We start from the raw sequence: 16,274 nt of genomic DNA, 5'->3' as shown, positions 1-16,274 counted from the left end.
GAAGGGGCAATTGTAAGCTGCTCTTTTCGGCTGTGAAGTTTTAAAAGTTTGTATTGTATTCATGATAATTTTTTATTTTAAACTTACGCAAAATCCTGTTTCTTCAAGCAATCACCCTTGATCCTTCTGCAGTCTTTCAAATAAACTAAAATATTGGGATTTCGGTCCAGGATCCTAGCCACTATTGAGGACTGGATACTTACACCCCTCCCTGTCTCGGTGTCATCGGGGACATTTAGTGAGCAGACACTCTCTCCCCACATCTAGCTCACTGATGTAGATCGGAAATAATTGTGGCCCCAGCTCCACAAGTTACAGCTTCCCAACCTGAAAAAGACACATTTATCCCAACTCTCTGCTCCCTGTTCAATAACCGGCTCTCTCTCCATGCTGACGCAGGATTTTGGGTGGAGGCCAGGGAGTGAGTTGCCACACATTTGGTGGCTCCCGCTCAAGGTAGAGTTTGTTGGTCCTTCCTCACCCGTATGGGTCTTTTTGAGGACGAAAGGTGTGCGAGTGCTCAGGGAAGGCAATACTCCTCTGGTGAGTCTGGGGTATGGATCAGAGGGCGAGAAGAGCTACGAGAAAGAGAGAGCAGCAGGAGCAGGGCAGTTTTTGTGGTGCGCCACAGGCCAAGATGGTCAAGGGCAAGGGAGCAGTGCTGCCCATCCAGTTGTCGACGGAGCAGCTGGTTGAGTTTTTAAATAATAGGTTCAAGCAGCAGAGGAAGGAGCAGCTGGCTTAGGTGGTGGAGCCACTTAGGGCAGCGATTGAGAAAGTGGGGCAGAGGCTGGCAATTCGGGGCCTGGCGATTCAGAAGGTTGAGGAGGTGGTGGGGGAGCATGAGGAGAGGATGGCCTCGCTGGCGGTGGAGCTGCGGCTTGTCGTGGACTGAAGAGGCTGAGAGAGAAGTTGGGGGATCCGGAGAATCGGTTCAGGCATCAGAATTGGAGGATAGCCGGGATGGTCGAGGGTATCGCGGGAGCAGAGGCGACGGCGAGGACATTGGAGTAGTTGATGGGGGAGGGGTCCTTTGATCGGCCCCTCGAGGTGGACGGGCGTACAGGGGAGGCCGCAGGTGGGGGAGCCGCCGAGGGAGATGGTGTTGTGGCTGCGCCGCTTCTTAGACAAGGAGAAGATTTTGCTGTGGGTGAGGCAGACCAGGAGGGGTACCTGGGAAGGGAGTGAGGGGATCCCACCAGGATCTGGGTGTGGAGCTGGCGACGGGGAGAGCTGGGTTCAACTGGGTAACGGCTGCCCTCTTCAAGAAGGGGGTGAGGTTCTGGTGGCGATGGATGTGGAGAAGGTTTTCAATTGGGTGGAGTGGGCGTATTTGTTTGAGGTGTTGGGAAGGTTCGGGTGTGGGCTGGGATGTATAGATTGGGTCCGGTTGCTGTATAAGGTGTCGGTGACGAGTGTGTGGACGAACCGAGTGAGCTAGAGATACTTGGGTCTGCACCGTGGGACGAGACACGAGTACCCGCTCTCGATGTTGCTTTTCACCTGAGCAATAGAGCCACTGGCACTTAGTACGGGAAAGGATTGGAGAGGGATTGAGCGGGTGTCGGGGGCCGGGCACAGGGTTTCGCTGTACGCAGATGATCTGTTATATATCTCAGACCCGTTGGGCTGCATTGGAGGGATTGTGGGGATTCTGGGCGATTTGGCCGGTTTATGGGATATAAATTGAACATGGGAAAGAGTGAGGTGTTCCCGGACAATGCAAGGTGGCAGGAAAGGAGGTTAGGGGAGCTGTCCTTCAGGGTGGTGGGGATGAGCTTTAGATACCTCGCTATCCAGGTGACGCGGAGCTGGGCCCAGCTACACAGATTGAAGTTGGCTCGCTTGGTGGAGGGGATGGAGATGGATTTTAGGAGCTGGGATGTTGTTGGCAGGACAGGTTCAGTTGCTGAAAATGACGGTGCTGCCTGGGTTTCTGTTTGTGTTTCAGGACCTCCCCATCTATATACCCAAGTCAATTTTCAGGTCAATGGGTTGATCTTGGGGTTTGTGTGGGTGGGGAAGGCCCCGCGTGTGCGATGGGCTTTTCTGGAGTTGGGGGGGAGGGGGGGGGGGGGGGTGCTGGCATTGCCCAATTTGAGAACATTGCTGCAAACATTGCGATGGTGAGGAAATGGGCTGTGGAGGAGAGGTGGGTTTGAGGACGGGTGGAGGTTGTATCGTGTTGGGGAACATTCCTGGGGGCGTTGTTGTTGGCGCCTCTGCCGTTCTCGCCGGCCAGCTATTCCGTAGACCAGTGGTGGTGTCGGCTCTGAGGCCGTGGGGGCAGTGTCGGCAGCACTTGGGGTTGGAGGTCATGTCGCTGTGGGGGCCTATTTGTGATAGCCACAGGTTTGTGCCGGCGAGACTGGATGTGAGGTTCCAGGGGTGCCGGCAGCGGGGATTGAGTCTCAGGGACTTGTTTATAGAGGGTAAATTTGCGGGGCTGGAGGAATTGTTTTGAGCTGCCGAGGGGGAATGGGTTTAGGTACCTGCAGGTTTGGAATTTTGTGAGGAGAGAGGTGCCGGCCTCCTCCAGTGCTGCAAGATAAGCTTCTGTCGGAGGATGAAATAGGGGAGGGGAAGGTGTTGGATATTTTCAAGGAGCTGATGGAGTGGGAGGGCACCCAGGTTGTGGATGTTAAGCGCAGATGGGAGGAGGTGGGGGCCAGGACATGGGCCGAGGCTTTGTGGAGGGTGAATGCGTCCTCGGCATGTGCGAGGTTAAGCCTCATCCAATTTAAAGTGGTGGCACAGGGCGCACATGACAGTGGCAAGGATGAGGTTTCTGGAGGATAGGTGTGGCTGAAGGTAGGAGTTTGGGTGAACACAAAGTCCCTGTGGAGAGAGAAGATAAAGTTCGCCCTGCGGGGGTCAGCGGAAGGGTTCACTCGGTGGTGGAACCATTCATCGATCTATTCGAGGAGGAATGAGAGGTTAGTGAGGGGGGTGCCTTTTTGGGGGGGGGGGGGGTTAGAAAGGGGAAGGCACATCGTAGTTGTGGGTCGGTGTCAGTGGGACTTGAGAGTTGGCGTTGTTGGTTGGGTTGAGTTGGGTCTTCAGATGCTCTTTGTTCTTTTGATATTTTGTATGTTTATATTTTGTTGAAAAGCCTTGAATAAAAATATTTTTTTAAAAGACGGAGGGGCCCATCTCGTCTGTTCAGTATTCAATGAGATCACGACTGACCTGGTTTGACAATCCTCAGCTCCACCTTATCCCAATAACACTCGATTCCCTCACTGATAAAAATCTGTCAATCTCAGCCTTGACGACCCAAACTTTACAGCTCTCTGCGGTAAAGAATTCCACAGACTCCCTACCCTCAGAGATGAAATTCCTCCTCACTGGTGACTCCCTTTCTCTGAGATTTTGCCCTCTGGTCCTAGACTCTCTCACACAAGGAGAAACAACAACTCACCATCTACCCTGTCAAGGCCTCTGGGAATCCTTTATGTCTCAATAAGGTCACCTCTCATTCTTCTAAACTCGAATGAGCACAGGCCCAAACTACTCAACCTCTCCTAAGAAAATCCCTCCGTACCCGGGATCGACCGAGTGAACCTTCTCCGGACTGCCTCCAATGCCAATATATCTTTCCTTCGATAAGGGGACCAAAACTGTTCACAGTATTGCAGGTGTGGTATAACTAACGCCATGTCAGCAATGCTTCCCTGTTTTTATGCTCCATTCCCTTTGGAGAGACCAACATTCCGTTTGCCTTGCCAATGGCCTGCTGAACTAGCATGCTGGCTTTGTGTGATCGATGAGGACCCCCAAATCCCTCCGCTGCAGTCTCTCTCCATTTAAATAACATTCATGTCTTCCAGATCATATTGGATATATCTGGGCGGCACGGTAGCACAATGGTTAGCACAGTTTCTTCACAGCTCCAGGGTCTCAGATCCAATTCCCGGCTTGGGTCACTGCCTGTGTGGAGTCTGCACGTTCTCCCCGTGTGCGCGTGGGTTTCCTCCGGGTGCTCCGGTTTCCTCCCACAGTCCAAAGCTGTGCGGGTTAGGTGGATTGGCCTTGCTAAATTGCCCTTAGCGTCCAAAAACGTTAGGTGGGTTTACTGGGTTATGGGAATGGGGTGGGCTTAATTGGGGTGCTCTTTCCAAGGGCTGGTGCAGACTCAATGGGTCGAATGGCCTCCTTCTGAATTGTAAATTCGATGATTCTATGATATCCCTTCGTTAGACCACAGTCGGAGCATAGCGCACAGTTCTGGTCTCCGACACCGTCGGTTAGACTACATGGGGAGCACCGTGTCCCGTTCCGGTCTCCGTATCCCTCGGTTAGACCACACTCGGAGCACTGTGCAGTTCTGGTCTCCGTATCCCTCGGTTAGACCACACTCGGAGCACCGTGCACAGTTCTGGTCTCCGTATCCCTCGGTTAGACCATACTCGGAGCACTGTGCAGTTCTGGTCTCCGTATCCCTCGGTTAGACCACACTCGGAGCACTGTGCACAGTTCTGGTCTCCGTATCCCTCGGTTAGACCACACTCGGAGCACTGTGCACAGTTCTGCTCTCCGTATCCCTCGGTTAGACCACACTCGGAGCACTGTACACAGTTCTGGTGTCCATATCGCTCATTTAGACTACACTCGGAGCACTGTGCACAGTTCTGCTCTCCGTATCCCTCGGTTAGACCACACGGAGCACTGTGCACAGTTCCGGTCTCCGTATCCCTCGGTTAGACCACACGGAGCACTGTGCACAGTTCTGGTCTCCGTATCCCTCTGTTAGACCACACTCGGAGCACTGTGCACAGTTCTGGTCTCCGTATCCCTCGGTTAGACCACACTGGGAGCACCGTGCACAGTTCTGGTCTCCGTATCCCTCGGTTAGACCACACTGGGAGCACCGTGCACAGTTCTGGTCTCCGTATCCCTTGGTAAGACCACACTGGGAGCACCGTGCACAGTTCTGGTCTCCGTATCCCTCGGTTAGACCACACGGAGCACTGTGTACAGTTCTGGTCTCCGTATCCCTCGGTTAGACCACACTCGGAGCACCGTGCACAGTTCTGGTCTCCGTATCCCTCGGTTAGACCACACTGGGAGCACCGTGCACAGTTCTGGTCTCCGTATCCCTCGGTTAGACCACACTCGGAGCACTGTGCACAGTTCTGGTCTCCGTATCCCTCGGTTAGACCACACTGGGAGCACCGTGTGCAGTTCTGGTCTCCGTATCCCTCGGTTAGACCACACGGAGCACTGTGCACAGTTCTGGTCTCCGTATCCCTCAGTCAGACCACACTTGGAGCACTGTGCACAGTTCTGCTCTCCGTATCCCTCAGTTAGACCACACTGGGAGCACCGTGTGCAGTTCTGGTCTCCGTATCCCTCGGTTAGACCACACGGAGCACTGTGCACAGTTCTGGTCTCTGTGTCCCTCGGTTAGACCACACTCGGAGCACTGTGCACAGTTCTGGTCTCCGTATCCCTCGGTTAGACCACACTGGGAGCATAGCGCACAGTTCTGGTCTCCGACACCGTCGGTTAGACTACATGGGGAGCACCGTGTCCAGTTCCGGTCTCCGTATCCCTCGGTTAGACCACACTCGGAGCACTGTGCAGTTCTGGTCTCCGTATCCCTCGGTTAGACCACACTCGGAGCACCGTGCACAGTTCTGGTCTCTGTGTCCCTCGGTTAGACCACACTCGGAGCACTGTGCACAGTTCTGGTCTCTATCCCTCGGTTAGACCACACTGGGAGCACCGTGTGCAGTTCTGGTCTCCGTATCCCTCGGTTAGACCACACGGAGTACTGTGCACTGTTCTGGTCTCCGTATCCCTCAGTTAGACCACACTGGGAGCACCGTGCACAGTTCTGATCTCCACATTACAGAAGCAGTGAGTAAAGTTGGAGAGATGTTGGTACAAAGATTGGGTTTATTGACCAGCACCGAGGTTAGCGCATTTTTCCGTAACGGTTAAAACGTTTGTAGAGAAATTTGATCCTCTTGTTGAGATTGTGAAGGTCCTTCTCAAACATCTTCTCGCCCACAAAACGTCGCTTCCTCAGGCATCGCTGCAACTCGTTCCCCTTCCACCCCCGGAGCCAGACAGGAGCCCGAATCAGGGAGCGAGGGTGCACAGTGAAATTCCCTACAGGACAGAGAGAGAGAGAGAGAATGTGAGAACATGAAAGAGAGAATGTGAGAGAGAACGCGAGAGAAATAGAGAGAGAGAAAGAGAGAAATAGAGAGAGAGAAAGAGAGAGAGAGAGAGAGAGAGAGAGAGAGAGAGAAATAGAGATATGAGAAACATCATATAGTCGAATATACGCACGTTCGCTTTGACTCTCTCTCTCTCTCTCTCTCTGACCTCTCCATCCACTCCACACCTCCTCTCACTCACTCTCTCTCCACCTCTCTCTCTCTCTCTCTCTGTCTCTCTCTCCCTGCACTTACCTAGGATTCCGATGTTATCGTACATCCCGAACGTTGTTCTCTTCTCATTCCAGCGATCCACAGATTTGGGTTTGGGAATGGAATGCATCCGAATTAGAGCTGGAACCCCTGGTAAACAGAACCACAGAATTAGAGAGAGGCAGGGGGCGAGGGTGCGCGACCCCGAGGGGGAGGTGGGTGGGGGAGAAGGGGGTGGGAGGGCCCGAGAGGAAGGGCAGGCGAGGGTGCGGGGCCCCGAGGTGGAGGGGGTGCGAGAGGGGGGGGGGGGAAGGGGTGCGAGGGGGAGGGGGTGCGGGGCGCTGAGGGGGAGGGGGTACGACGTGGAGGGGGGCGGGGCGCTGAGGGGGAGGGGGGTACGACGTGGAGGGGGGCGGGGCGCTGAGGGGGAGGGGGTAGGACGTGGAGGGGGGCGAGGCCCCGAGGGGGAGGGGGTATGACGTGGAGGGGGGCGGGGCCACGAGGGGGAAGGCGTGCGAGAGGGGGGAAGGGGGTGCGAGGGAGAGGGGGGTGCGAGGGAGAGGGGGGTGTGAGGGAGAGGGGGGTGCGAGGGGGAGGGGGGTGCGTGGCCCCGAGGGGGAGGGGGGTGCGAGGGAGAGGGGGGTGCGAGGGGGAGGGGGTGCGGGGCCCCGAGGGGGAGGGGGTGCGGGGCCCCGAGGGGGAGGGGGTGCGAGGGGGAGGGGGTGCGAGGGGGAGGGGGTGCGAGGGGGAGGGGTGCGGGGCCCCGAGGGGGAGGTGGTGCCCCGAGGGGGTGCGAGGGTACGGGGCGCCAAGGGGTAGGGGGGGCGATGGTGCCGAGGGGCAGGGGGGTGCGAGGGTGCCAGGCACCGAGGGGAAGGGGGTGAGAGTGGGGGGGGGGGAAGGGGGTGCGAGGAGGGGGGGAGAGGGGGTGCGATGGGGCGCGAGGGGAAAGGGGGGGCGAGGGGAAAGGGGGGGGCGAGGGGAAAGGGGGGCGAGGGGAAAGGGGGGGGCGAGGGGAAAGGGGGGGGCGAGGGGAAAGGGGGGGGCGAGGGGAAAGGGGGGGGCGAGGGGAAAGGGGGGGGGCGAGGGGAAAGGGGGGGCGAGGGGAAAGGGGGGGGCGAGGGGAAAGGGGGGGGCGAGGGGAAAGGGGGGGCGAGGGGAAAGGGGGGGCGAGGGGAAAGGGGGGGCGAGGGGAAAGGGGGGGCGAGGGGAAAGGGGGGGCGAGGGGAAAGGGGGGGCGAGGGGAAAGGGGGGGCGAGGGGAAAGGGGGGGCGAGGGGAAAGGGGGGCGAGGGGAAAGGGGGGGCGAGGGGAAAGGGGGGGCGAGGGGAAAGGGGGGGCGAGGGGAAAGGGGGGGCGAGGGGAAAGGGGGGGCGAGGGGAAAGGGGGGGCGAGGGGAAAGGGGGGGCGAGGGGAAAGGGGGGGCGAGGGGAAAGGGGGGGGAGGGGAAAGGGGGGGGAGGGGAAAGGGGGGCGAGGGGAAAGGGGGGGCGAGGGGAAAGGGGGGGCGAGGGGAAAGGGGGGGCGAGGGGAAAGGGGGGGCGAGGGGAAAGGGGGGGCGAGGGGAAAGGGGGGGCGAGGGGAAAGGGGGGGCGAGGGGAAAGGGGGGGCGAGGGGAAAGGGGGGGCGAGGGGAAAGGGGGGGCGAGGGGAAAGGGGGGGCGAGGGGAAAGGGGGGGCGAGGGGAAAGGGGGGGCGAGGGGAAAGGGGGGCGAGGGGAAGGGGGGGCGAGGGGAAAGGGGGGGCGAGGGGAACGGGGGGGCGAGGGGAACGGGGGGGCGAGGGGAAAGGGGGGCGAGGGGAAAGGGGGCGAGGGGAAAGGGGGGCGAGGGGAACGGGGGGGCGAGGGGAAAGGGGGGGCGAGGGGAAAGGGGGGGCGAGGGGAACGGGGGGGGCGAGGGGAACGGGGGGGCGAGGGGAACGGGGGGGCGAGGGGAAAGGGGGGGCGAGGGGAAAGGGGGGGCGAGGGGAAAGGGGGGGGCGAGGGGAAAGGGGGGGCGAGGGGAAAGGGGGGGGCGAGGGGAAAGGGGGGGCGAGGGGAAAGGGGGGGCGAGGGGAAAGGGGGGGCGAGGGGAAAGGGGGGGCGAGGGGAAAGGGGGGGCGAGGGGAAAGGGGGGGCGAGGGGAAAGGGGGGGCGAGGGGAAAGGGGGGGCGAGGTGAAAGGGGGGGCGAGGGGAAAGGGGGGGCGAGGGGAAAGGGGGGGCGAGGGGAAAGGGGGGCGAGGGGAAAGGGGGGGCGAGGGGAAAGGGGGGGGCGAGGGGAAGGGGGGGCGAGGTGAAAGGGGGGGCGAGGGGAAAGGGGGGGCGAGGGGAAAGGGGGGGCGAGGGGAAAGGGGGGGCGAGGGGAAAGGGGGGGGCGAGGGGAAATGGGGGGGCGAGGGGAAATGGGGGGGCGAGGGGAAAGGGGGGGCGAGGGGAAAGGGGGGCGAGGGGAAAGGGGGGGCGAGGGGAAAGGGGGGGCGAGGGGCGAGGGAAAGGGGGGGCGAGGGGAAAGGGGGGGCGAGGGGAAAGGGGGGCGAGGGGAAAGGGGGGCGAGGGGAAAGGGGGGCGAGGGGAAAGGGGGGGCGAGGGGGGAAAGGGGGAACGAGGGGGGGAAGGGGGAAAGGGGGCGCGAGGGGGGGAAGGGGGCGCGAGGGGGGAAGGGGGCGCGAGGGGGGGAAGGGGGCGCGAGGGGGGGAAGGGGGCGCGAGGGGGGGAAGGGGGCGCGAGGGGGGGAAGGGGGCGCGAGGGGGGGAAGGGGGCGCGAGGGGGGGAAGGGGGCGCGAGGGGGGGAAGGGGGCGCGAGGGGGGGAAGGGGGCGCGAGGGGGGGAAGGGGGCGCGAGGGGGGGAAGGGGGCGCGAGGGGGGGAAGGGGGCGCGAGGGGGGGAAGGGGGCGCGAGGGGGGGAAGGGGGCGCGAGGGGGGGAAGGGGGCGCGAGGGGGGGAAGGGGGCGCGAGGGGGGGAAGGGGGCGCGAGGGGGGGAAGGGGGCGCGAGGGGGGGAAGGGGGCGCGAGGGGGGGAAGGGGGCGCGAGGGGGGGAAGGGGGCGCGAGGGGGGGAAGGGGGCGCGAGGGGGGGAAGGGGGCGCGAGGGGGGGAAGGGGGCGCGAGGGGGGGAAGGGGGCGCGAGGGGGGGAAGGGGGCGCGAGGGGGGGAAGGGGGCGCGAGGGGGGGAAGGGGGCGCGAGGGGGGGGAAGGGGGCGCGAGGGGGGGAAGGGGGCGCGAGGGGGGGAAGGGGGCGCGAGGGGGGGAAGGGGGCGCGAGGGGGGAAAGGGGGCGCGAGGGGGGAAGGGGGCGCGAGGGGGGGAAGGGGGCGCGAGGGGGGGAAGGGGGCGCGAGGGGGGGAAGGGGGCGCGAGGGGGGGGAAGGAGGCGCGAGGGGGGGGAAGGGGGCGCGAGGGGGGGAAGGGGGCGCGAGGGGGGGAAGGGGGCGCGAGGGGGGGAAGGGGGCGCGAGGGGGGGAAGGGGGCGCGAGGGGGGAAGGGGGCGCGAGGGGGGGAAGGGGGCGCGAGGGGGGGAAGGGGGCGCGAGGGGGGGGAAGGGGGCGCGAGGGGGGGAAGGGGGCGCGAGGGGGGAAGGGGGCGCGAGGGGGGGAAGGGGGCGCGAGGGGGGGAAGGGGGCGCGAGGGGGGGAAGGGGGCGCGAGGGGGGGAAGGGGGCTCGAGGGGGGAAGGGGGCTCGAGGGGGGGAAGGGGGCGCGAGGGGGGGAAGGGGGCGCGAGGGGGGGAAGGGGGCGCGAGGGGGGGGAAGGGGGCGCGAGGGGGGGAAGGGGGCGCGAGGGGGGGAAGGGGGGCGCGAGGGGGGGAAGGGGGCGCGAGGGGGGGGAAGGGGGCGCGAGGGGGGGAAGGGGGCGCGAGGGGGGAAGGGGGCGCGAGGGGGGAAGGGGGCGCGAGGGGGGAAGGGGGCGCGAGGGGGGGAAGGGGGCGCGAGGGGGGGAAGGGGGCGCGAGGGGGGGAAGGGGGCGCGAGGGGGGGAAGGGGGCGCGAGGGGGGGAAGGGGGTGCGAGGGGGGGAAGGGGGTGCGAGGGGGGAAGGGGGTGCGAGGGGGGGAAGGGGGTGCGAGGGGGGGAAGGGGGTGCGAGGGGGGAAGGGGGTGCGAGGGGGGGAAGGGGGTGCGAGGGGGGGGAAGGGGGTGCGAGGGGGGGGAAGGGGGTGCGAGGGGGGAATGGGGTGCGAGGGGGGGAAGGGGGTGCGAGGGGGGGAAGGGGGTGCGAGGGGGGGAAGGGGGTGCGAGGGGGGGAAGGGGGTGCGAGGGGGGGGAAGGGGGTGCGAGGGGGGGAAGGGGGTGCGAGGGGGGGAAGGGGGTGCGAGGGGGGGTGCGAGGGGGGGAAGGGGGTGCGAGGGGGGGAAGGGGGTGCGAGGGGGGGAAGGGGGTGCGAGGGGGGGAAGGGGGGGAAGGGGGTGCGAGGGGGGGAAGGGGTGCAAGGGGGGGAAGGGGGTGCGAGGGGGGGAAGGGGGTGCGAGGGGGGGAAGGGGGTGCGAGGGGGGGAAGGGGGTGCGAGGGGGGGAAGGGGGTGCGAGGGGGGGAAGGGGTGCGAGGGGGGGAAGGGGGTGCGAGGGGGGGAAGGGGGTGCGAGGGGGGGAAGGGGGTGCGAGGGGGGGAAGGGGGTGCGAGGGGGGGGAAGGGGGTGCGAGGGGGGGAAGGGGGTGCGAGGGGGGGAAGGGGGTGCGAGGGGGGGAAGGGGGTGCGAGGGGGGGAAGGGGGTGCGAGGGGGGGAAGGGGGTGCGAGGGGGGGAAGGGGGTGCGAGGGGGGGAAGGGGGTGCGAGGGGGGGAAGGGGGTGCGAGGGGGGGAAGGGGGTGCGAGGGGGGGAAGGGGGTGCGAGGGGGGAAGGGGGTGCGAGGGGGGGAAGGGGGTGCGAGGGGGGGAAGGGGGTGCGAGGGGGGGAAGGGGGTGCGAGGGGGGGAAGGGGGGTGCGAGGGGGGAAGGGGGTGCGAGGGGGGAAGGGGGTGCGAGGGGGGGAAGGGGGTGCGAGGGGGGGAAGGGGGTGCGAGGGGGGGAAGGGGGTGCGAGGGGGGGGAAGGGGGTGCGAGGGGGGGGGAAGGGGGTGCGAGGGGGGGGGAAGGGGGTGCGAGGGGGGGAAGGGGGTGCGAGGGGGGGGAAGGGGGTGCGAGGGGGGGGGGGAAGTGGGTGCGAGGGGGGGAAAGGGGTGCGAGGGGGGGAAGGGGGTGCGAGGGGGTTGGGGCTCTGAGGGGCAGGGGTGCGACAGGGGGGAAGGGGGTGCGAGGGGAAGGGGTGCGGGGTCCCCGAGGTGGAGGGGTGGCGGGGCCCCGAGGGGGAGGGGTGGTGGGGCCCCGAGGGGCAGGGGTGGCGGGGGCCCCGAGGGGCAGGGGTGGCGGGGCCCCGAGGGGGAGGGGTGGCGGGGCCCCGAGGGGGAGGGGTGGCGGGGCCCCGAGGGGGAGGGGTGGCGGGGCCCCGAGGTGGAGGGGTGGCGGGGCCCCGAGGTGGAGGGGTGGCGGGGCCCCGAGGTGCAGGGGGGGGCCGGTGCGAGGGGGGGGGGGGGAAGGGGGTGCGAGGGGGGGAAGGGGGTGCGAGGGGGAGAAGGGGGTGCGAGGGGGAGAAGGGGGTGCGAGGGGGAGAAGGGGGTGCGAGGGGGAGAAGGGGGTGCGAGGGGGAAAGGGGGTGCGAGGGGGAAAGGGGGTGCGAGGGGGAAAGGGGGTGCGAGGGGGAAAGGGGGTGCGAGGGGGAAAGGGGGTGCGAGGGGGAAAGGGGGTGCGAGGGGGAAAGGGGGTGCGAGGGGGAAAGGGGGTGCGAGGGGGAAAGGGGGTGCGAGGGGGAAAGGGGGTGCGAGGGGGAAAGGGGGTGCGAGGGGGAAAGGGGGTGCGAGGGGGAAAGGGGGTGCGAGGGGGAAAGGGGATGCGAGGGGGAAAGGGGGTGCGAGGGGGAAAGGGGGTGCGAGGGGGAGGGGGGCAGGGCCCCCATGGGGAGGTGTTGCGGTGCCCCGAGGGGGAGGGGGTGCGAGAAGGGGGAAGGGGGTGCGAGGGGGGGAAGGGGGTGCGAGGGGGGAAGGGGGTGCGAGGGGGGGAAGGGGGTGCGAGGGGGTGAAGGGGGTGCGAGGGGGTGAAGGGGGTGCGAGGGGGGGAAGGGGGTGCGAGGGGGGGAAGGGGGTGCGAGGGGGGGTGCGAGGGGGGGAAGGGGGTGCGAGGGGGGGAAGGGGGTGCAGGGGGGGTGCGAGGGGGGGAAGGGGGTGCGAGGGGGGGAAGGGGGGGAAGGGGGTGCGAGGGGGGGAAGGGGGTGCGAGGGGGGGAAGGGGGTGCGAGGGGGGGAAGGGGGTGCGAGGGGGGGGGGGAGGGGGGGGGTGCGAGGGGGGGAAGGGGGTGCGAGGGGGGGAAGGGGGTGCGAGGGGGGGGAAGGGGGTGCGAGGGGGGGAAGGGGGTGCGAGGGGGGGAAGGGGGTGCGAGGGGGGGAAGGGGGTGCGAGGGGGGGAAGGGGGTGCGAGGGGGGGATGGGGGTGCGAGGGGGGGAAGGGGGTGCGAGGGGGGAAGGGGGTGCGAGGGGGGGAAGGGGGTGCGAGGGGGGGAAGGGGGTGCGAGGGGGGGAAGGGGGTGCGAGGGGGGGAAGGGGGTGCGAGGGGGGGAAGGGGGTGCGAGGGGGGGAAGGGGGTGCGAGGGGGGGAAGGGGGTGCGAGGGGGGGGAAGGGGGTGCGAGGGGGGGAAGGGGGTGCGAGGTGGGGAAGGGGGTGCGAGGTGGGGAAGGGGGTGCGAGGGGGGTGCGAGGGGGGAAGGGGGTGCGAGGGGGGGAAGGGGGGTGCGAGGGGGGGAAGGGGGTGCGAGGGGGGGGAAGGGGGTGCGAGGGGGGAAAGGGGTGCGAGGGGGGGGAAGGGGTGCGAGGGGGAGGGGGTTGGGGCTCTGAGGGGCAGGGGTGCGACAGGGGGGAAGGGGGTGCGAGGGGAAGGGGTGCGGGGCCCCCGAGGTGGAGGGGGTGGCGGGGGCCCCGAGGGGGAGGGGTGGCGGGGCCCCGAGGGGGAGGGGTGGCGGGGCCCCGAGGGGGAGGGGTGGCGGGGCCCCGAGGGGGAGGGGTGGCGGGGCCCCGAGGGGGAGGGGTGGCGGGGCCCCGAGGGGGAGGGGTGGCGGGGCCCCGAGGTGGAGGGGTGGCGGGGCCCCGAGGTGGAGGGGGGGCGGGGTGCGAGGGGGGGGGAAGGGGGTGCGAGGGGGGAGAAGGGGGTGCGAGGGGGAAAGGGGGTGCGAGGGGAAAGGGGGTGCGAGGGGGAAAGGGGGTGCGAGGGGGAAAGGGGGTGCGAGGGGAAAGGGGGTGCGAGGGGGAAAGGGGGTGCGAGGGGGAAAGGGGGTGCGAGGGGGAAAGGGGGTGCGAGGGGGAAAGGGGGTGCGAGGGGGAAAGGGGGTGCGAGGGGGAGGGGGGCAGGGCCCCGATGGGGAGGGGTTGCGGTGCCCCGAGGGGGAGGGGGTGCGAGAGGGTTAGGGGGTGCCGGGCCCCGAGGGGGAGGCGGTGCGAGGGGGGGGGAATGGGGTGCGAGGGGTAGGGGTGCGGGGCCCCGAGGGGGAGGGGGTGCGACAGTGCGGGGACCCGAGGGAGTGCGAAGATACGGGGCCCCAAGGAAAGAGGGAGGGAGGGAGGGAAAGAGGGAGGGCGGGAAAGAGGGAGGGAGGGAAAGAGGGAGGGCGGGAAAGAGGGAGGGAGGGAGGGAGAGAGGGAGGGAGGGAGGGAGGGAGGGAGAGAGGGCGGGAGAGAGGAAGGGAGAGAGGGAGGGAGGGAGAGAGGGGAGAGAGAGAGGGAGGGAAAGAGAGAGGGAAAGAGAGAGGGAAAGAGAGAGTGAAAGAGAGAGGGAAAGAGGGAGGGAAAGAGGGAGGGAAAGAGGGAGGGAAAGAGGGAGGGAAAGAGGGAGGGAAAGAGGGAGGGAGGGAAAGAGGGAGGGAGGGAGGGAAAGAGGGAGGGAGGGAGGGAAAGAGGGAGGGAGGGAGGGAAAGAGGGAGGGAGGGAGGGAATGAGGGAGGGAGGGAGGGAAAGAGGGAGGGAAAGAGGGAGGGAGGGAAAGAGGGAGGGATGGAGGGAACGAGGGAGGGAGGGAAAGAGGGAGGGAGGGAAAGAGGGAGGGAGGGAGTGAGGGAAAGAGGGCGGGAAAGTGGGAGTGAGGGAAAGAGGGAGGGAGGGAAAGAGGGTGGGAAAGAGGGAGGGAGGGTGGGAGAGTGGGAGGGAGGGTGGGAAAGAGGGAGGGAGGGTGGGAAAGAGGGAGGGAGGAAGGATGGAAAGAGGGAGGGAGGGAAAGAGGGAGGGAGGAAAGAGGGAGAGAAAGAGGGAGAGAAAGAGGGAGGGAGGGAGAGAAGAGGGAGGGAGGGAGAGAAAGAGGGAGGGAGGGAGAGAAAGAGGGAGGGAGGGAGAGAAAGAGGGAGGGAGGGAGGGAGGGAGAGAAAGAGGGAGGGAGGGAGAGAAAGAGGGAGGGAGGGAGAGAAAGAGGGAGGGAGGGAGAGAAAGAGGGAGGGAGGGAGAGAAAGAGGGAGGGAGAGAAAGAGGGAGGGAGAGAAAGAGGGAGGGAGAGAGGGAGGGAGAGAAAGAGGGAGGGAGGGAGGGAGAGAGGGAAAGAGGGAGGGAGGGAAAGAGGGAAAGCGGGAGGTAGGGAGGGAAAGAGGGAAAGCGGGAGGTAGGGAGGGAAAGAGGGAGGGAGGGAGGGAGGGAAAGAGGGAGGGAAAGAGGGAGGGAAAGAGGGAGGGAAAGAGGGAGGGAAAGAGGGAGGGAGGGAAAGAGGGAGGGAGGGAAAGAGGGAGGGAGGGAAGAGTGAGGGAGGGCAAGAGGGAGGGAGGGAAGAGGGAGGGAGGGAAAGAGGGAGGGAGAGAAAGAGGGAGGAGAGAGGGAGGGAGAGAAAGAGGGAGGGAGGGAGGGAGTGAGGGAGGGGAGGGAGGGAGAGGGAAAGCGGGAGGTGAGGGAGGAGAGGGAAGGGGAGGTAGGGAGGGAAAGAGGGGGAGGGAGGGTAGGGAGGGAAAGAGGGAGGGGAGGGTGGGGTTGGGTAGGGTGGGAGGGTTGTGGGTGGGTGGGATTGAGGGTGGGTGGGTAGGTGGGTGGTGGGTTTGTGGGGTGGGTGGGTGGGTGGGTTGAGGGTGGGTGGGTTTGTGGGTGGGTGGGTTTGTGGGTGGTGGGTTTGTGGGTGGGAGGGTTGTGGGTGTGGGTTGTGGTGGGTTGGGTGGGATTGTGGGTGGTGGGTTGTGGTGGGTGGGGGTTGTGGGTGGGTGGGGGGGTGGTGGTGGGGTTTGTGGGTGGGGGTTTGTGGGTGGGTGGGTTTGTGGGTGGGTGGGTTTGTGGTGGGTGGGGGGGGTTTGTGGGTGGGGGGGGGGTTTGTGGGTGGGTGGGGGGGTGTGGTGGGGTGGGGGGGTGGTTGGTGGGGTTTGTGGGTGGGTGGGTTTGTGGGTGGGTGGTTTGTGGTGGGTGGGGTTGTGGGTGGTGGGTGGGTTTGTGGGTGGGTGGGTGTTTGTGGGTGGGTGGGTTTGTGGGTGGGTGGTGGGTTTGTGGGTGGGTGGGGTGTTTGTGGGTGGTGGGTGTGTTTGTGGGTGGGTGGGTGTTTGGGTGGGTGGGTGTTGTGTGGGTGGGTGGGTTTGTGGGTGGGTGGGTGTGTTTGTGGTGGGTGGGTGGTGGTTTGTGGGTGGGTGGGTGTGGGTTGTGGTGGTGGGGTGTGGGTTTGTGGTGGGTGTGTGGGTTGTGGGTGGGTGGGTGGGTTTGTGGGTGGGTGGGTGGGTTTGGGGGGGGTGGGTGGTTGTGGGGGTGGGAGAGGGGAGGGAGGGAGGGAAAGGGTGGGAGGGAGGGAGAGGGGAGGGAGGGTTGTGGGAGGGAGGGAGGAAGAGGGAGGGGAGGAGGGAAGGAGGGAGGGGTGAGGGAGGGAGGAAGAGGGAGGGGGGAAGTGGGAGGGAGGGAAGGAGGGAGGAGGGAGGGGGAGAGGGAGGGGAGGGGTGGAAAGAGGGAGGGAGGGGGAGGGGAGG

The 16,274-nt window shown here is 66.5% G+C and overlaps 1 protein-coding gene across 1 annotated transcript in view; it reads right to left on the bottom strand.

The window, feature by feature from the left end:
• Positions 1-5,883: 5,883 nt before the first annotated feature.
• mrpl51 (mitochondrial ribosomal protein L51) overlaps positions 5,884-16,274 on the bottom strand; it is a 28,531-nt gene continuing 18,140 nt past the window's right edge. The window contains exons 2-3 of the mRNA XM_072477673.1: positions 6,423-6,530; positions 5,884-6,117 (exon numbers count right to left, since the gene is read on the bottom strand). Coding sequence (XP_072333774.1) covers positions 5,921-6,117; positions 6,423-6,530 — 305 coding nt within the window. The 3' untranslated portion in view covers positions 5,884-5,920. The remainder of the gene's footprint in view (positions 6,118-6,422; positions 6,531-16,274) is intronic.

Source organism: Scyliorhinus torazame, chromosome 16 (assembly GCF_047496885.1).
Source record: "Scyliorhinus torazame isolate Kashiwa2021f chromosome 16, sScyTor2.1, whole genome shotgun sequence".
NCBI classification, from domain to species: domain Eukaryota; kingdom Metazoa; phylum Chordata; class Chondrichthyes; order Carcharhiniformes; family Scyliorhinidae; genus Scyliorhinus; species Scyliorhinus torazame.
This window is presented reverse-complemented; position numbering and strand designations above follow the sequence as displayed.